The 21,298-nt window shown below is 46.5% G+C and overlaps 3 protein-coding genes across 3 annotated transcripts; 1 reads left to right on the plus strand and 2 right to left on the minus strand.

Moving 5' to 3' along the window:
* The first annotated feature begins 1,119 nt into the window (after positions 1-1,119).
* Positions 1,120-1,990, plus strand: LOC125515191 (auxin-induced protein 15A-like). The gene has a single exon (XM_048680628.1). The coding sequence runs from the start codon at positions 1,330-1,332 to the stop codon at positions 1,705-1,707; it is 378 nt and encodes a 125-aa protein (XP_048536585.1). The 5' UTR covers positions 1,120-1,329; the 3' UTR covers positions 1,708-1,990.
* Positions 1,991-14,427: 12,437 nt separating this feature from the next.
* LOC125514077 (indole-3-acetic acid-induced protein ARG7-like) lies at positions 14,428-17,301 on the minus strand. The gene is made up of 3 exons (XM_048679327.1): positions 16,718-17,301; positions 16,015-16,441; positions 14,428-15,734 (listed from the first exon to the last, which is right to left on the minus strand). The coding sequence occupies exon 3, from the start codon at positions 15,241-15,243 to the stop codon at positions 14,857-14,859; it is 387 nt and encodes a 128-aa protein (XP_048535284.1). The 5' UTR covers positions 15,244-15,734; positions 16,015-16,441; positions 16,718-17,301; the 3' UTR covers positions 14,428-14,856.
* Positions 17,302-19,116: 1,815 nt separating this feature from the next.
* On the minus strand, positions 19,117-20,851 carry LOC125514075 (KIN17-like protein). The gene has a single exon (XM_048679326.1). The coding sequence runs from the start codon at positions 20,648-20,650 to the stop codon at positions 19,394-19,396; it is 1,257 nt and encodes a 418-aa protein (XP_048535283.1). The 5' UTR covers positions 20,651-20,851; the 3' UTR covers positions 19,117-19,393.
* Between the last annotated feature and the right edge of the window lie 447 nt (positions 20,852-21,298).

The following is a 21,298-nucleotide window of genomic DNA, read 5'->3' on the forward strand; positions in this document are numbered from 1 at the left end:
GCATGCAACCGCCTACGTGCATGCGCGCCTCGGGCGCCCTGATTGGCGGACAGGTGCGGGCTGGCGTGCGGTCGGGGGACGTGGGCGGGTGGGGCCGCGACGGGTGCGGCGCGACGCGTTGACTGCGGGGACTGCCGCCGTGATCGCGGGCGGGCACGTCTGCATGCCTGCCACGTCACCAGGCGCGTGCAGTCGGCCGGTTTAATTTTTTTTCCCTCCCGGGCCGGCGGGCTGTATTCATATACGTATTGCTTCGCCTGTTTTTTTTTTCGGGCGGTCGGGCCGGCGGGGGAAGCTTTTTCAAAATATGCCCATCCTACCCTTTGTTATGAAGGGGTATTGGGCAATCTCGGCCGTTCTTGTGTTTATAGGGGGTCTAGCGAAGCGGAAGTGTTCTCATTATTTTATGTATGAGAGGGTGTGTACTACTAGTATGGTTAACTTAGGCAGAAGCTAGTTAATTAATTGAAGTGTATTGGGTACACACACGCCTCAACTCTACAGATCTGCGGTTAATTAGACTGAAATTAACCAGCTAACACTAGTCGGTGAATTTAAAAACAGATGCATATTTTCCCCCTTTATGAAAGATGGATTCTTCTAAAAAAAACGGACTACCGCTCAAACAGCAGAACTGGTGGAAGAACAGCTAGTACACTGGTACAGCTATACAGCTAATTGACTCGTTCATCCATATAACAAATAAATGAAGATAAGACGTGTAACCATATCACCGTCCCCTACATGGATCCAAGTCCCTAACCAAAACCATTGAAGAAAAGCACATATGAACACACGCCATTCCATTGACCCACTCCACATACGCTTTCATTACACTGCCAATGACAGCCAGCTGAACATTTGAGCAATAATCAAGAAAGCATACCCGTCCAAGAGAAATAATACAGTAGCTTTTTGGGTAAAGAAGAGAAATAATAGCTGATATGTGCACAATAATAAGATATTCTCCATAATAATATATTCCATGTGTGTTGTTTATAACATATTCTCCAAGAGTAGAATAAGATATGAGCCTTGCTGCAAGGCTGCTCCAGCTATGCCAGAGGCAGGAGGCTCCAAGAACAAGAGCCGCCCGTTGTCTCCAACCCCAACCACCCCACCCCACCCCGCCCATAATATACGCCCGCCCTCGCAAGAACACCCAGACCTCACATGCTTTGATCCCTCACCCTTCCTCCTCCTCCTCCTCTTAACCTCCGCCGCCGCAGCCCGTGCTCTCCCGTACTTCTTGGAGCCGATCATCGCAAGGTCGACCAACCAGCCACTCTTCACCGTTTCTTTGGCGCCACACCACCGCCGGTCGCCGAGATGATGATGGGGTACTTCTGGGCGCCGAGGAAGTCGGCGGCGGTAGAGAGGGACCAGAGCCTGCGGGCGGGGCTGCTCGTCGACGGAGGCAGCGGCGAGGCGGCGGCGGTGCCCAAGGGGTACTTCGCGGTGTACGTGGGCGCGGAGGCGCGGCGGTTCGTGGTGCCGATGAGCTACCTCCACCAGCCGGCGTTCCGGGCGCTCATGGAGCTGGCGGCCGAGGAGTTCGGCTTCGGCCAGGCCGGCGGGCTCCGCATCCCCTGCCGCGAGGAGGACTTCGTCGCCATCGTCGCCGCACTCGAGGCCACGGCCGAGTCGCGCCAGCGCCGGCGGAGCGCCGCCGGCAGGAAGAGCAGGAGCAACGCCACACCATGGTGATTGATCATGCTCATGCATGGCGACGTAGAAGAAGAGTTTTTTGTCCCGGTCATGTGGATGGACGCCGTGTCTTTGCGTAGCGCGAGCATGGCCGTCGCCGATGATCCGTCCGATTTCCGAATCACCATTGGTTTGCTAGTAGATAGATAATCTCTCACTCGTGTCTGGACTCTGGAATAACGATGATCTTGTAAAGGGGCCCTTCTTTTTTGTTTTCGAGCAACATCGATCTTGTAAGGGCTCTGAAACTGACAATTGAAAGATGATTTTGATTTCCATGATACATGCATGCATCCTCATGTTCCTCCAGCTGATCAGAAGATTTGAGCCAGATATTGTTCTCCAGAAATTGTGTTTTTATTTTTCTTTACAATTAAAAAGGTGTCCTTTTATGTCTACTCAAATATGAACAGCCTGTATCCAAATGGAATCTCCTGCTAGCATTCTGCAAGCTGGAGAAGCTGCACTCACATATATTCTGGTTATCTGTTTAGAATGTTCCTCAAAATTGCTATAACATGCACCTAGCATGTTCTATTGATATCTAGGAAGATACTTGCAGCTGGGACAACCGAAACAGGTGGCACAATTAACCCCATAATTCCTGGGAGAGAGGAACTTCTCCTCCTTTTACTGTTTTTTTCCTCAAAAAACTAGGAGAAACACTACCTTCTAATCTTGTGTATATGAATAGCTAGCCCCACACTAACCTATTTATCTCAATATGCATGCATGCCACATCAGCATGCGACTTGCATGGTAAAAAACTCACCTCAACATCCAATCATGCGGGAAAAAGTTCACCTCACTCTGCAAACATGTGCATGAGAATTTACATTCTGTTATGCTATTTATATTTAATAAATATTTTACAACTATACAATGATCAAACATAATGAATCATATGTAGTTTTAGTTTTACTTCTCATAGTATTACTCAAAATATCCATGTACCATACAAGCAAATATCACTAAAATATATGTTCTATGTTCTATATCTAAATAGCTAGCCTCTACTAATTTATTTATCTCAACATGCAAGCATACCACATCAGCATGCTACATGCATGGAAAAAAAGACCAACCTCAACATCGAATCATGCATGAAAAAAAAACACCTCAACTTACGAGCGTGCACGAGAATTTCTTTTCATTCCGCTATTTATATTTAATAAATATTTATATTTTACAACTATACGAAGATCAAACACAATAAATTATATGTGGTTTTTTAGTTCTCATGTTAGTACGTTAAATATCCATGTTCCATGCAAGTATATTGCAAAATATTCCCGTAACAACGTGCCAGGTATCATCTAATTATGAAGGCATGTAACATGCAGTTGCCAAAAAGTAACCATAACCACCCCCCCCCTTCCAGTTTCTCCCTCCCCTAAGGAGAGTTGACTCGGAGCTCGTGGCTCTTCTTCCTCGCATCCGACGATCAGCAAGTAGGGTAGGTTAGGAGGCTGACTCATCCTTGTACATACTAGGTCTAGGGTTTTGTTTGTTATTAGGGTACCTGGTAGTATGCCATTTAGGAGCTTCACTCCACCGCAGTCAACGGTGCGTGAATGTGACTTTCTCCTATTCTTGACGTTCTTTCATAGTGACGACTGTGGGTGTAGGATCTAGGCGAAGCTCTTGCAATAAGCTCGGGGTTGTGGCGGATCAAGCCAAGGTTGTAGACCCGTCTCTTTCTATTTGCCATCATGCTGGCAGACAAGGAAAAGACGTCACTAGCGAGAATATCCCGGGTTGTCGACAATATTTGTGTGAACTCTCATCTAGGGTTTCCCTATCTCTCACCGACGCCGCTGACGGTTCGCCTCGTCGCATGTGGTCCTTGGACCATGGAGACGCGGTGGATCCCGGCCGTTGCCGGTGGGAGGGCTCCGTTTTTAGGTGCCTTTCTGGGTTTTGTTATGGTTTGTGCCATGCTCAAGAAGATGAGGCGGTGCCGGCTTCTTGAAGATGGAATAAGGTTCTCCCCGCCTAGCCCCCATCCTGGTGATGCTTCAAGCGTCGCCGGAGGGCATGTGGAGGTGTGTCCCCGGTGGATCTCGTGGGATTCGGTCGGCGCTTGTCTTCGGTGGATCCGCCTAGATCCGGTCTTCGTTTGTCCACGTCTGTCTGTTTGCAGGTTGGATCCTTCCAATCTACGCTTCTCTTCATCGGCGAAGGTTGTTGTTCTGTTGCGCTGGTCCTATTGGGACTTAGCACGGTGATTTCGTGACTGTCTACTACAACAATGTTTGCCACCCGGCTCCGACGAAGGAGGGGCGATGATGGCGGCGTGCCTTCGGCTCGCTCCAGTGCTTGTAGTCATCGCTAGGTGGTCTATGGACCTGGATGTAAATTTTACTTCTAGTGTTCTTCGTACTACCATGACAGTTGATGAATAGATCGAAAGTTTTCTTGCAAAAAAAGGAAAAGACATCAGATCTGGGCTAGAATTTGGTCTTTTGGTTGTGGCTCGCGGAGTCTGGGTCTCTGACGAAGGTGCGGGAGCAAGTGCAGTTGCTCTTACCTGAGAAATTACCAACAGGTTTTTTTTGGCGAAAAGGGTCGAATCTATTATAAAGGTTTATGATAAACACATAGCACCTCAAACATAATGAGAATTACATCAAGGTACTCGGACCACTAAATGACAACTACCGCCCAGAGAATGGTGGAGCTACTATACTCATTGGCAACTTCGGGTTGCAGTGGTTGTTGCTCGTCTTGGTTGCACCGCCCTTGACTATTCTGGGTCAAGGGTGACCTCTCAGGGCCCCGACGTTAGGTGAGCAGCGGCTCCAGTTATTCCTCCATGTGTCTACCCATGGAGGGAGGTAGCTTGGCTTTGGCTCGGCTTTCACAACTTCTACCTTCGGCAAGTGTTGACGGTGCTGTTACGGCAATTACGGGATCCTTGATCTTATCCCCAACAATGGTGTTTCTTTTTAAAAAAAAAGGAGGCTGCTTCTGCATCATTGCAATGAACATATCAATTTTATTACAGTAATTATTAAGCAGAGTACAAGATGAAGGCAACCACTGCAAAACCATTACAAGATATATATATGAAATCAAACACCATTGGCCATGTCTGCCTGGTGACAGCATGGACAAGGATTTTCATCCTGGTTGCCAAGACTGGCCCCTGAAGATACACAACAGCAAGAAGATGACGCCTCCAACAAGGTAACGACACAATTTCGCCATTGCTGAACCCGACAAATAATGACCGGCCTGCTTATGAAGGCTCAACAAGGAAGGGTCACATTACAGTCTTTTGTGTAAAGTTCTTGCACCAAGATGTAATTTTTCATTCTATTGGGGTCCTTAAAGAAGCCGCTCTAGGTCCTTCGAGACCCTTTGCTAAAAATTCAAATTATGAAAGCACAAAGCTTGACCAAGATATACATGTGTTGCTTCCTTTAAACGCAACACCAAAGGAATTCCAAAAGAGACGCATGTGAACCACTACCAGTTAGGTTCAGAATGTCATTAATCGATAAAACATCTATACATGTGAAACTACATATTGGACGGCAGCGCATGTGAAGCTTAAATGGGCTGCAAAGACTGCCGCCCATTTTGCATGCACTTTAGTTTTAATATATTTCTGCTAGTAAGAAAGTTATGTTCAAATATTTGTGAGTTAAAATATATTGTACATACAAACAATGATTAGTAAATAAAAACATTTCAATATGAACCTGTGTAATATATAAAATATATTTAGTAAAACATAAGTATTAAAAACATATAAATAAAAATTTTAAGATAATTTTAAATATTTGTAAACCATAAGTAATAAAATAATTTTCAAACATTTGTGTGTTATAAAATATAATACATACAAACGATGATTAGTAAATAAAACTTTTCAATATGAACCTATGTACTATATAAAAAATAGTTAATACGGAAATTGAAAATACTTATTAAATAAATATTTTTAATGAACCCAAGGAAATTAATACACCCGCGGATTATCTTTCAATTATATTAAATGATGAGTACACACATTTAATAAATATTATGAATATTCACGTATGTATAATTCTTACTGATAGTCAAAAAATTATACGATTTAAATATTAGACACAATTTAATATTCATTTCAACAATTTAAACTTTAAAAATTATACAAATGTGCATATAATTATTGAAATGTTCATATAATTAAATTAACATTTCTGAATTGTAACTTTAAAAATATTTTATAACTTAAATTATAAAAAATTATAATTTATAAAGTCATTTTAAAAATATGAATATTTCGAAAATAATACATGAACAATTTTTAAGTAAGTTATTTCGTTTGTATGTACAATACTTATAACACGTGAATATTTAAACGTTATTTTTATTACTGAGGTTATACTATCGATCATGGACGGCTGGTGAATTTTTCAGTTTCCATTTATTCCTTGGTTTGGCTGATGTTCACTCGAACATCACATTATAAAAATATTTTGTATGATATTGCAGCAGTTATTAGTTCATGGCCGAGTGGTTAAGAGCAACTCTAGCAGACCCCACAAAAACTTGACCCACAAAACACCTTTGCAGTTTCACGAAGATCGCGTATGCGGGTCGAAAACTAGCGCCGCCGAACAGATACTGTAAAACTGACATAAAGAGCTCCTTCCTTCAGTCCGACCGTTGCCGCCCCTTCCTCCAGCTGGCCGTGCCGGCCACGCCGGCCGCGTGCCATCGCCCATCGGTCGCGCCCCGTCCCTGCCGGTCGCGCCCCATCACCGCGCCGGTCGCGCCCAGCCTCGCCGGCCACGCCCCGTCGCCTCCGTTGTCCGCGCCCAGCCTTGCCAGCCACGCCCCGTCGCCTTCGTCGTCCGCGTCTTGCTCTATTGCCAGGCGAGTCGTGCCCCTTTGCCTGCCGCGTTGGGAGGATTCCGGCGGCCAGGCTGAGGTAATGGGAGGCCACGACGATGTCGAGCTCGTCCAATTCGAACCGGCAGCGATCGATTGCGGCGTCTAGCGGCCTTTTCCGATGTGCGGTGATGAATTCCAGCAAGTTCAGGGCGGATTCCGGCAAACTCCGCGGCGGCGTGTTTGCTCTGACGAGGCTTGACCGGTATACGGGCCCCCCTATATTCGGCCTTCCAACCTTCAGGCCTCATTCGGTTTGGAGGATTTTCATAGGAAAAACATAGGAATAAGGATTCCGGAGGAAAATTTCCTATGTATGCATTCGGTTTGTAGGAAATGCATGCAGGAATTTCGTAGGAATACTACTCATTTTCTGTGTTTTTGGAGGAAACTACACATCCACTCAAAGCTCATTTTACGCGTAGGAACGAGGCAAGTCAATTCCTTAGGATGGCAAGTGCCATCCTATCATATTCCTATACTACTCCTAATTCCTACGTTTTGATTTCCTCCAAACCGAATGAGCCCTCAAAGATACGGGTTTCGGGTGTGCATTTGTGGTGGCTCTTAAAAAATTTACGGGTTGGACTACTTTTACGGTTTCTGTTCTGAACACTTTTTTCGCCCAAAACTGTAAAACACAAATTTTTTGCGGGTTTGACCGCTTATGCGGGGTCTGCTAGAGATGCTCTTAGGCCATGTGTGATTTACTTTGCCCCTGAGGCATCGGTACGAATCACCGCGTTGCCTTTTTTAGTTTCTATTTTCCCAAGCCACAATGCCCCTCGGGAGGGCCTTTTCCGCAAATAAATAAAGACAAGGGGTTTTCTTCACAAATATGTCGCCCTCCTCTATCACTGCCTGACAGTGGGGCCATATGCACTTTGTGACTGTATTTATACGTGATGTCAAGTTAAATGACTACAATATGTATAAGCGCTTGCGTATGCAATGTGTTAAAAAACAAGATGACTACAAATCCGTATTCTTAAAATGCCAGCACCAAACTAAATGTCTAGCACAAGTTCTATGACTTGCGATGATATTATCTCTGTAATAACTTTATTTTTGGTATGTAACTTATTTTTTGATAGTTAAATTAAAGGTTAAAATTTGACCTGAAATGCAAGAGGGCTAATACACCAGGAGGAAGGTAGTACTCTACTCCTCCTATCGATTTGCAACGAATGCCAACCCTCTATCGTGGATGTTCTCGAGGGCGAGGCTCATAGTTTGACTGAAGGTGAGCCGCTTTTTTTTAGAAAAAAGGCCAGAGCCTGACTTTATAAATAAAGCCACATAGCAGCATCACGAGAATGAATATTTACAAAAATCGAGCCAAATGAATATTTACTGAAGTTTGCAGCATTTATGTAAACCGCAGTTTTTGATCTTTCATACCACCATTGTTTTTAGATGTATGTATTAACGTCTTTTTTCTTTCTCCCATTTACAGCGCAAAGAAGTTGGAAATTTCTGTAGTCCCCAAGTAAATCATTGATCGATTATATATTGCTCTTTGGTTTTAGAAAAATCAAAACATATTCCCTCTTTGTGCTATATATACTGCTCAATATTCGTTACCATCAATAATAGAATTGATAGTGTGTGTGATTTCCCTCTTTGTGCATAAATACTTAACTTGCATTTTGATATTGGCCAACCTTTGGTTACTACATACTTATCCAGTTGACTGTAGCAAGTCTTTTCTTTTGTGGAACTATAGGAAGTCTCTGTTTCATAGCATTCTATCATTGCTTTCCTTTCCTCTAGAACAAGAACACAAAGTACTTTATGAGATCTTTGGCTCTTCCTACATGAAATTTGCCATGTAACTATGGTTCCTGAAAGTACAACATAAATTTGTTTATCTAGACTCATATAATTTATTACTTGGACAAATAGCGTAAACATATTGGCCTATGGCAATGTTGCTGCAGATTCCAGTGTTCGCATTTGCCACCTTGATTTCCCTTGTAGATGGTTTTAATATTTTTTTTAGAAAAGGAGGATGACCCCCGGCCTCTGCATCTGGAAGATGCATACGGCCACTTTATTGATTATTCTCAGGACCTTACAAAGTATTACAACAATGAGTCTGAATCCATCATCTTGGCAACACATGCCGCTACTCCTATCCAAAATGATGAAGGGGTGCTAGCTGGGCCACTACCCAAACCACTCACCTAAGCCTAACATCAAAAGCCGGAAACCGAAACATATTCAGAAGCCCCAGCCGAGCCACATACCGGGTCTGGGGCACAATCCGGTCAGACGCACTCGTGTGTCGTCGCCGCCATCTTCCACATGTCCGTCTTCAGATCATATTGAGGCTTCTACCTTGTCTGGCCACTCTACCATCGACGTCACCATGACGCCAGACAGCAACCTCCTCCTGCGCGAGTCCATCTCCGCGCATCGGGCGGCGAGCCTCCGCAGCGCCATGCCACCGATCTTCGCCGCCATCAATGAGTGAGATGAAGTACCGCTCCACCACGGCATGTACAGGGTGAGGAAGGGCGAGGTCCCCATCGGAGACACGGCCGGAAGAGAAGCACCGCAGCCCCGAGACACTGCCCGGAGTTGCGACGCAGTAGATCAGGCGGGCCGCCACCAGGAACCAGACAAGCACGCCATGCACACCCAGCATCCCCATGCCCAAGTCGGCGCCTTCAAGAAGGTGACGACGCTGTGGCGCCGCCGCCGCTTAGCCACCGGGGCTAGGGTTTTCACTCGGGCGCAGGGGAAGGGGAGAGGCAGGGGAGGTTTAGCCTCGGCGCCGCCACCAAGGAGGGAATGGCGTCCGGGACGCCATCGACGCCGTGACCGCCACCGGCGGCCAAGGGTTTCCCCCGGCCAAGCACCCTGCCGCCACCTCCGAACCAGCCACATCATCAACAGGCGCGTGTACGCCGGAGATCCAGGACGGTCGAAGGTCATGCATCACGAGCGGACCAGGATCGCATCCGATCTGACGAGGGGAGCCCGGGGCCTCCCCGCGCCATGACCTGTGCCCACCGGGATCTCGCTGCCCGCGCAGCCGAGGGGAACCGGCCTACCTCACCGACGAGCACTCCCCGCCGCCGGAGAAGCGCCGTCCGCACCAGGGAGGCCGCCGCCTCAGATCCGGACCCTCACCATCGAAAGGGATGGTCAGATTGGGGGGAGTGCTGGATCCCGCCAAGTCGCCCCGCCGCCACCATCCCGGGAGCCGGCGCCGGCTTCGCCGGCCGTTCCTCCAGTGGCGGCGAGGTGGGGAGAGAGGTGGGAAGGTTGTAGGCCGCCGGGCCTGGGTTCCCCCGTCGCCGCCAGGGAGGGCGACGCGGGGGACGGGATACGCACCACGATCTCATACGGTTTTAATATGACCATCACATGGGTTAATTGGTCAGGAGGGGCCAACATCCTGCAAGATATAGTGCTGCAAAATGAATGTCGAATTTGTCCAGCTAATCAGGTGAATGTAGTACAGTACCCTTGTCTGTTCATAGCTTAGTTGTAGGTATATGATGATGGTTCATCTTGTTTCCCATCTGTGTCAAATGCCGTGGTGTATTCATGTTTCTTTTGGGTTGTTGCCTGGATTTTTACCTCGATTGTTACCGAGCTAACGAAGGAATTCCATGGAATCTGCTGGTACTTGTGCCCATAGGTATAGATTGTGCAGTTGAAGAAGGTCGAGATAATATCAACTTCCGACATTCTTATTTTGTTGTTACTTGGTACGATTGTTGAGTATAAATGCATCTTGTTTCCAGAAGCATGTTTGACCTCTTTCCTGCTCGTGTGTAGTCTGGGGAGAGCTTGTAAGACTTGCAGGAACGGCCAAAGAAAGCTTGAGATCTCAATAGTAAAGAATTTTGTTTTTTACTGTGTTTGTGATAAAAACATGTTCTAATCATTTCAAGGGAGTGTGCAGCAGAGGACCTGTTTTTCAGAGGGATGCACCATGTATGCAGCGTCAACATAATATGAAGATTTTACTTGCATCCTCGTAGTAACTATTGCATTTGTATTTTTTCTGTCCCTATGATTGGATACAAAAATGCAAGTGTGCCAGCTGCGGGTCAATGTTTAAGGTTATTGCTGCCACTGTTTCACTGAGTGAAATATTTGTTGCTTCGTTCCAACTTAGTACTCCCTGCTCCGAACGGATATAATACAATATTATTTACTACTGTATTGGGTGTCTTGTTTTAAAAGAAAATGAAAATCTTTCATGAAATAACTCATTTGTGTCTATTTATCATAAATTCAAGATGAATGGGTGCAGCAACGCGCGCCATCAATGATCTAGTACCTTTAAAAATTGCATACTACAGTACTGCTTTGCTTCTTCCAAATGAAGTAGAATACCTGCTCGCCCGGAGACCGCCTCCCCGCCGGCCTGAGGAGATGCCAGGGATGGGAGTGCTTTCCCACCACTACCATCCCTCAGTCGAGGCAAACGCCGAGGGAGATGGATCACATGTCGCCCTCAGCCAGCCATTGAGAAGGTTCCATACCACGACGAGAAGAGAGACTGCAGGCAGATATAGTTGGGACGTCATCTCAGTTTTCTGGTGTCAGGCTGAGGCAGGCAGTGCGTACAAACATTTTAGATTTTACCTGTAACTTGAACCTCTGTACTGAGCATCCTCCCCCCTGCTCACTCACTGCCTACCTTGCCCGCGCCATCTTGAGTACGCGGTCAAGGTCGGCAAACCCTCGTTCTCTCTTCTCTCTATCAATAGAATGATACGCATCAATGCGTGTTCGTGAAAAAAAAAGGCCGAGGCAGGCAGCATGTACAATACCTCCTTGCTTCGAGACCGCCTGGTTGCGTGCGAAGGAGAGGCTAACCCTCAGCCAATCATGGAGAAGGTTCCTTCCAAACCACGAGGAGGGGAGACACTTGAGACAGACCCTGAGACTCCATCTCAGGAGCACCGGAGGGCAGAGTCCACACCAAGGAAGAGTCGTGAAGCCATCCCCTCCGTGCCAACGGGTCAGCCAGGCAGGCCAAGATTATGCATTTCGGGGCGCAACTTGGTTTCCGCAAGGCACATTGTCCGCGTGCGTGAGTGCACCGTCCTTGCCACCGGCACAGCACATGCTCCAAAGGACCGTGCTCCGCCACCGAGGATGTATTACCGAAGAATGCACTGCCGAGGACGGAAGAGCGGTGACGGCCGCGGTAGGGTCACCGAACGAGAGAAATTCCCAAGAGGGCAAACAGATAACATACTGAATGATTTTACCATGCAAGTATTTTCCTTAAACTGGCGCTATTGATATGTGTAAAACTGTACGGCGTCTTCCTTCGAAAACTGCCAGTGACATCCGAGCTATAAATTTCCCGAGAACCAATTGGACAACAAGAGAGGTGCTAGTTTAGCGCATCCAGATATCTCAAGGGAGAGTCCATGTGTCAGCAAGCGGTTTAACAAGGCAACTGTGCCAGGTTAAAGCATTGAATTCACTCGAGCTGTTTCTGATTTAGTATTACTTGCTGCTTAAGTAAATCAGGACAGAACTATTGGGTACTGACTGCAAGTCTGAAGATCAACTGAGACACATGGAGTTGACATCTCATTATTGCAAGTGTTGAGCAAGAAAGCAACCAAAGTGTAGACAGATTGCAGAGGTCATATGGAATAGGAGAACAAAGAATAAGTGAATTATTATTTATGCAGGTATTTTTGTGTGCCTAACACACTTGTTTTGAATCCTTCATTTTTACTCAAAAAGAATGCAGCTCGCAGAAGCTCATCTTATACGACAGTTCAAGGGCGTCCATGTGTCAGGAAGCAGCTTAACAAGATATCTGGACTTACCAAGTTAAAGCATCCACTTCCCTTGACGGTTGCAGATTCATTGAATGGTTGTCTAAGCAAAGGGTTCTGATAACGCCCACACGTGTGGCATACTAGACCATCCGTCCACACATCATGTGTCGCGTGAGCAGGAGACAACTCACATGGGTTGTGTGTGGGCGAACATTAGAATTGCCCACACATGTGGGCGCGGTTATTTCGTGCTACACGCTCAATAAGTACTACTCATCCCCATCTCGCGCGTGTGGCACAAAGCAAATCCGCCCGCACGTCCTGACGCAGTTACGTTAGGTACCCGCGGGATGACGATTTAGTTGTCATCCGGGATGACAGATGTAGTTATCTGGGATGACAAATGTAGTTGTAAAAGCATGGCAACTTTCTCTGTTTTGATTAACTATAGTTGCCATGTCTAATTTATGGTAGTTGATGCGTGTAATCAAACCATAGGTGCCGTGTGTGATTAACTACTTGCCACTGATGATCAAACAATAGCTGTCATGTGTGTTTACCTAGTTGCCATGTGTGGTGCAACCATAGTTGTCATGTATGGTTAATCATAGTTGTCATGTGTGTTTATCTGGTTGCCACGTACGTGCAACTGCAGTTGCCGTCTAGCAACGAATTATAGTTGCCGTGTGTGTTTACCTAGTTGTCATGTACGCGCAACTGCAGTTGACATCCAATAACATACGAGTGTCATGTGGGCGAAAAGCAGTTCGCCCATACGCGCGTGAAATAGATGGTGGCTGTGTGGGCAGAAACTAGTTCGCCCACATAAAGCAGCTAGCAAACCGCGTGTTGCGGGGCATGTGAGCGAACTATCCAACGCCCACACACGTGATGATGCCGACGTGGCACTCAGATTCTAACAGATCCTTAAGGATTCATGAAAAACAGAATCAACATGGATCAAGACGTGTGGGCGATGTGCAAGCATGTCACACGTGTGGGCGTTATCATTTGGGTAAGCAAAATAAGACAGAAACATTGGGTACTGTCTACATGGTAGGAACCAAAGTTTGAAGATCAACTCAGACACTTGGAGTCGACATCTCATTATTACAAGTGCTGAGCAAGAAATCAAACTAGTGCGAACAGAATGAGGAAGGAAGTCTGTACAATACTTGCCCGCTTCAAGTTCGCCTACTTACGTGGGAAGGAGACGCCGGGGGGGTGCATGGCCTCCAATCTTCCGCCGAGGGAGACGGATCACATGACGCCCTCATCAAATCATGGAAGAAGGTTCCAAACCACGACGTGGGGAAACACTTCAGACAGATGCTGAGAGAGACGCCATCTCAGGAGCACCGAGGGCAGAGTCCACACCAAGGAGGGTCGTGAAGCCATCCCTTCCCCTCCGTGCCAACTTGGCCAAGATTATGCATTTTGGGGCTCAACTTTGGTTCCCGCAAAGCACATTGTCCACGGGCGTGCACCGTCCTTGCCACCGGCAAAGCACATGCTATCCCAAGGAGCACGTGGCGACTGAACTGAAGACGCACCCAAGAGTTCACTCAATATGGAAGGGCAGCGGTCCATAAGAGGAGCCAAGAGAACAAGCAGCTAACATACTGAATAATTTTACCATGTACTGTGCTATGTATTCTCTTCCCATGTGTAAACTGTACGCCCGTCTTCCCTCCTTTTCCTGGAGCTCTCAACATTTCAAGTCTCAAAAACAAGTTGCAAGACAGTGGACAACGCTGCAATATTCTTTCTGTGGTACATCAACAGAGCACATGTGTGAAGAACCAATTGGACAACAAGAGAGGTGCTAGTTTAGAGCATCCAAAATGTCTCGAGGGAGCCAGCAAGCAGTTTAACAAGGCATCTGTGCAGACTGTGATAGGTTAAACCATTGACTTCACTTGAACTGTTTCTGATTTAGTAGTGTTGAATACTAGCTGCTTCACAAGTAAATCAGGACAGAACTATTGGATACTGGCTACATGGCACATGCGAACACAAGTTTGAACATCAACTGAGACACATGGAGTTGACATCTCATTATTGCATATTCGCAACAACAACAAAAGACATCTCATTATTGCAAGTGTTGAGCAAGAAAGCAACCGGAGTGTGGACAGATTACAGAGGTCAAACTATTCCTTACATACGGAACTGGAGAACAAAGAATAAGTGAATTATTATTTATGAAGGAGTTTTTACCTAAGATAAGATACTCATTTCGAATCCTTCAATTTTTACTCAAAAAGAATGCGGCTCCTTCATTACGCCCTCTTATACAAACCGCCGAAGCTCATCGAAGCTCGTAGACGATGAACTCTTCCTCCTCTTCTCCTTCGAAGAATCGAGAACCAAGAATGGAACAAATAATGGACAAGTAAAGCTCATAGCCGACGAACTCTTTCTCCTCTTCCCCTCAGAAGAACCAAGAACCAAGAATGGGAACAAATGGACAACGGAAAACAAGTGGCCACCACCATCATGTGCACAAGATCCCATGCTCCGAAGAGCTGTAGGACAGGGCCTCCTTCTTCCCGCCCACAAGCCTCAGGATGCCCTCGAACACCTCCACGTCGCAGGGGATCCTCAGGGCGCCCTCGTGCCGGAACCCGAACTCCTCCTCGGCCTCCCTGAGCAGCTCCTCGAACGCCCAGTGCCCGAGGTACTCCGTGGGGATCACGAACCTCCTCATCTCCTCCCCGACGCACACCGCGAAGAAGCCCCGCGGGACGCCGGCAGCACCACCGCCACCACCGTGCCTGCTGCCGGCCTTGGGCGTGAGCGCGAGCCGCTTCCACTTCCTGAGGAGCTGCTGCAGCCTCACGATGTCCCTGATCTTGTTGCTCGCCCTGCCTTGCTCCCCCATTGCCAGTGTGTGTGTGCGTGTTGGTGTGGGTGTTGGTGTGGGTGGGTCTCTTGTCTCAGGCTGCTGCTGCTGCTGCTGCCTCCTTGGCCTGGTGCAAAGAGTTGTAAAGGGACTGACAATATATAGGGGCTTGGATTGGACGAGTGTTGAGTCGCGGGTTAGCGTGTTCAACGGGTTAGCTCTGATGTTCTAATCAATGGCTTGATACGAGGCTTTGTTTAAGCCCCGGAGCTCTGTTTTATATGCTCTGCTCTTAGGATGATACTAAACTAATGCAAAGCGAAACAACGGGCCGGCACCACTAGTTTCTGGAGTTCTTTGCTATCTTCATCAGATTGATTACCTGTAACTACCATAGTTAGCAAATGTAGTGCAAACTCTGAAGGACTCTACTCCCTTCTGCAGTGAAACCAGAAGCACTTACTTTTCTTCCACTTCACTGGCTCGACATGTGTTTGCATGGGAGAAGGTAAGCTCAGCACCATGCTGCCCTAAAAAGGGGAGAAAGAAAAAGGTTACAAAGATAAACATACCATCATGTGATTATTTGGCTACTAGGTTGCTGAAGAAAGTAAAACAAGTACAGCAACTACTAGGAACTAGGGTATCCTTATGTTATGTCGTCTGATCAACTGAATTTGGTCGAGGTAAAGGCAAGGAATGTTCAGTGCGAAACCGATGAAAGATTCCTGACGTTTTGGACACGGCCACTGGATTTTATTCTATATTTGTGAAGAGGTTGTTCTTTCAATATCATGTCAGAAACCTGACCTCTCAAAGTGCGATCCAACTGATGGAAGATTCTCTCATCCCCTGCTAATGATGAGCAATCAGCGCCCGCTCTGCTCCGCTTATCTGAGCAACCACCACCATGATTTGCTTCAACCTCATCATTGCTGCAAGGCCAAATAACAGTTCATGTATCGGAAAAGGACTGCTCTAGTCCTAGCTTTAGGTGGCAGCGCGAACTGCCCGTCTACTCTTGCAGGTTTTAGTGTTTGACTCTGAAACAAAAAGGTGCTTGCGGAATATAGTATATTAACGGATTTGGATTTGTTTACTCCTCTGTTTTCCTTCTGGTAATCATTCACGGATTTGGGGGTTATTGTGTCGATGTCGTGCTCAAACTTCACGATATTCTGTAATTCCCACGTTTAGTTCACTCCTGAAGGCAAAGTTCCGCTGCATCCATGTTCACCTGAAAAGGAGAGGCTTCTGAGTTTGAGTTTTGGGCAACAAAAACAGAACAATCTACGCTGTTGCTAATTCGAGAGATTTCTGCTCCCAGGAGGACATGAGCGATGACATCATGTTTGTAGAAGTAAACTAATAACAGGGATTCTCTGCAAGACAACAAGTTAGCCAAATTACGCATATCGGTACAGCGAAGTACTACAGTACAATCAGAAGATGTCCATTTAAGCAACCAAGAACTAAGGCAGATCACTCTTATAAGATAACATACAGCACGTACCTTTAACTAGAGAGATATATGAATCAGATGGCTCTCTATTCTGGCCTGTATACCACAAAGTTGGAACTCCTTTCCAGTCATCAGGGGCAGCACAGGACATCAACCGCAATACCTGCATCTGAACTTGAGCAATTCTTTCGTTCTGTCCACACATCTCAAACGAGATGGAAATTGCTGTCAGAACCAAGGTCACATCTTAAAGTAAGCAAAGAAGTTCTGCCCCTGCCACGCGGAAATTGTTGCACCAGATGCATAACTGAAGTAACTGTTGCTCCCCTTCTTTCTTAAGGTAACATGTCATGCACATGGCAACTGAAAACATGGCATCTGAGCAGATCAAGGTACCAGAGATCAGGCTGCACATGCCATTGGCCACATAGCTGACACAAATCACCCAGATCCGGCACAGACTTCCTTGATAAGCAAGTTGGCGTGGGTAGCACTGGCACATGCATGGAGATCACTTCCATATTCTCAGGAGATAATCACTGATAGCCTGAAAGATGAATATTGGAAATTTATATTCTTCTACCTACAGAAGTGGTTATAGTATGGCAGATGCTTTATTCTGGAAGAAACCGAGTCACAGCAGAAAACACATAGGATAAAATGTCAACAGTAGATGATAACAATCACTTGCATAATATATTCTCACTACAGTAACTATGGATTTAGCTTTTACTGAAGCTAAATCCATAGTTACTGTAGTAAGAGGATAAAAAGGGACTTGCATTATCTACCTTGTCTGACGGGACCGAAATATGTAAATGAAATTTTAAAATACATGGTCACTTTCTGCAGTCAGACCTACCAAATCTATTCAACCAACCAATCAGGAAACTTTATGGTCCGAAACAAGCATACGCACAATGATTACCATGATAGGGACAATACACTGTCCATCAGAACTTTGTAAAGAGGAAAATTCCGATTTAGCTTCATCCATGCAGATATATATTTTTATTTTTGTGTGGCTTAAGATATAATGGTTCCGGTTAGACAGCTGTGTCTGTACTCTATAGTCCTTCCAATAACATAAAATTTGCATGTGTCAAGACATGGCTACAGTGCTATACTGACACCTTAACAATTAAATGATGAAGTACGAGACTCAGAGGAACTGGAGTATCTCACAGATAGTGATACAGCATAATCATCCAAGGACTCTATTCATGAGGAAGTATCTTGGATTGAATACCATAACATTCAGGAGACTGCAAACAATTCATTGCAGTCACATGAGACAACTCAGGGCAGTGTTGGATTTGCCATGTGTCCAGTTTCAACTGTGTTATCAGATAAAAGCACATAGAGAATTTCAATGTCAATACTCAATAGCAGCCACTTGGATCTCCTTTAATATCCACATATGCTTATTTGCTGACGCAGAAAAAAAATAATGCGATAAATGAAGCTAAAGAGTAGAACTAACTAGGATGAGTTTCTTTAGGCCGGGAAGATCAACAGGGCAAAAGTGTCTCACTGCCATTGAAAACAAGATAAATGATATAGTATGAGCTATGGATTGCAACATTAAACTCGGAGGAATTGAAGTGTCTTATGGATAGTGATACAATGTAACCATCGAAGGGTCATATTAATGACTCATGACTCATGAGAAGTATTTTGGATTGAATACCATAATAAATTGAGGATACAACATTCATTATAATCTCACAGGAGACTCCCCAGGACATTGAACTGAGTTATCAGATAAAAAGCACATACAGCAATTGAATGGAAGCAATCTATGTCAAAAGCAGCTTCTTGGATATCCTGTTATATTCCATATGTTATAAAGGAAGCTGAAGAAGATTTGTTAAGGTGGACAGAATTAAGGTAACAAAGTTAACTTGGATGAGTTTCTTTAGACTGGGAAGATGGACAAGGTAAAAGTGTCTCACTGCCATTGAAAACAGAACAGTATATTGGTACTCCCTCCGTAAAGAAATGTAAGAGTGTTTAGATCACTACTTTAATTGGTATAAGAGATTTAAGGTACAAACAATTCAGGTGGGGCTGCCTGAACAATCATGATAGAGCTCTCCAGTGTGATTGGCATTTCCACATGTATACTATTTTTTGAAGGAATACTTATAGTAAGATGACAAAGCCAGAGCACAAAAACTATGCAGCAAACTTAATCAATTACATGGAGTGCCTTTTTTTCAGCTTTCTTAAGGTAGAAGTCATACGGTAAAAGCAGAGGATGCACAATTGTTAACTGTCGGAAGCAAGAAGCGCCACAATGATATTTCCAGTCCAGAAATTGTTAACTGTCCGAAGCAAGAAGCACCGCAATGATATTTCCAGTCCAGAATGTCTCAGATTACCAATACTATACAACTAAAAACTGGTAACAAGATTGACTGTAAACAAATATGAAGAAGTTGAGCAAGTGTTGCAAAATTGTCATATTATTCTAGCCACCAAGCAGAAGGCGAACAAATATCAGATGATCTTTTTGCAGTGCACTTTCAGCAGCAAGAATGAACTAGAAATATCGACACCTCAAACTTCTTAGATAGACAACATTCTAGCACAAGCATAGTTGCACATACATTGCCAGGAAGACAGACAGAGCTAGTACATTGGGTCCATAACTCCATTTCACTAAGCAACCTTGCAAATGCCGCTGGAATTGCTTCTGGAATTGAAATGAGACTCCATCCTATCTCACTGAGCAACCTTGCAAATGTCCTCATACTCAATAGCCTTGAGAACTTTCCCATCATAGAGGCCCTTTTCAACCTGCAGTTTGGCGGAGAATCTCTCTGTGTCCACTGAGAGCAGCCTTGCATTCGAGCCCCGGTAAGCCCCGTTAACAATCCGCACCAGCCCACCAATCTGCGGGAGGACAGTCTCAAGCTCATCCTGGTCGACCCTGAGAACATGCTTGCTCTCCAGCATCTCAATCTCCCCGACATACTTATCAATCACCCTCTTCACCAACCCCTTCTGCTTGTAGTACCCCTTCTCGGCCAGCGACTTGCTCATCACCTTGACAACGATACCAGGGCACAGCCAGTAGTCCTTCCGGTTGCTCCGCTCCTTGGCCTTCTCCTCCTCCTTCATCAGATCATCAATTGCCGACCTCCTGGTGTCTGTTGCCTTCCCTGCAACTTTCGCCTTCTTGTTGGGCACCTCCTCCTCTTCCTCCTCGAAGCCAAATTTCATCTTTGGCTTATCATCAAAAGGATTAATCTTAGGCGGCGGCACAGCCCGCTGGAGCGCAATGGCAATCTTCCCAGTTGGCTTATTGGCCTCTTTCCCCTCCTCCTGATGTTCTTCCTGATCATCCTCGTCTGATCCCGAATACTCATCATCCTCGCTGCCGAGGTCATCATCAGCATTAGCATCATCGTCTTCTTCGCCATTAGCCTGGGCTTTCTGTGCACGCTCGATCTGACGGGCAATCATGAGCTCCTGGCGCTCGTCCTCGGCGAGGTCGGACTTGACCCTCTTGCGCTTGAGCCTGGCCTTGATGGCCTGCTCCGAGTCGCGGTCGATGTAGGTGATGAACCAGCCCTTGGGCGTGTCCTCGACCTTGGCGTGGCCCTCGCGGCCGAGGAACTTGACGAACTCGGTGAGCGTGGCCCAGCGGGTGGAGTTCATGTGCACGTGGTGGCGGTCGGCGATGAACTCGTTGTAGATGACGGTGGCGGCGACGCGGGAGCTGCGGTGGGCGCGGCGGAGCAGGGTGAGGAACTCCTCGAGGAACTCGTCGGAGAAGCCCTCAACGACGCGGTCGGGGGCCTGGCCGAAGATGGCCATCTGCCGCTGGTGCGACTCCGACATGCAGTGGCACTTGAAGCCGTTCTCGTCGCGGCACTGCTTCTGGCACATCTGGCAGTACCACCGCAGCTTCTGCAGCCCCTTGGCCTTGATCCGGTTCGCGATCGCCTTGGGCGTCAGGAAGTCGCTCTTCCCCATCGCGCCGCCGGCGCCGCCGGGAACGTGCGGAGGGGAGGGGAGTGGGTTTGCGAGGGGCTGGGAGCGGCGCGCGGCGAGTGGGGGCGCCGGGTTTGGGTCGGTCGGCGGGCGGCGGCGGTGGTTGGCGGCCGGAGAGATCCGCGAGGGCAGGCAAGCGGTGGATTAGGGATTGGGGATTGGACTGTGGAGTCGGTTTGGAGACGTGGGGATCTCGAGGACTTATTAGCAAACCAGCACGTACCCAGTCTGACACGGTGGCTAACACGTATACAACTCGGACATGTATACAATTTTTTTCACAAATACGCAAAGTTTATGTATTTTTTCAAAAAGTATTTTCATTGATAGAAAAAGTATAGAATGAGTTCAACGATCCATGAGAAACAACCTGAATCAACACGACGATCAACATCTCCAAATTCAAGAACAAGAACGCCGCCAAGAAACAACATAGTGCCTTTGTAAAAAGAAAATGATATTGTGGCGTTGTCGCCGTCCAGTCCAACAAACCGGACCTAGGGCTCCCCGGATGATGCAAAAAGGCACAGATATAGGTCATGACAACGCCTTCAAGAAGGAGACGACACCCCTAGGTGTCATTGTTGCAAGCATCCAACACACTCGTGTGCATTCATCTCAGCATGTATA

Source organism: Triticum urartu, chromosome 6 (assembly GCF_003073215.2).
Source record: "Triticum urartu cultivar G1812 chromosome 6, Tu2.1, whole genome shotgun sequence".
Lineage (NCBI taxonomy): Eukaryota > Viridiplantae > Streptophyta > Magnoliopsida > Poales > Poaceae > Triticum > Triticum urartu.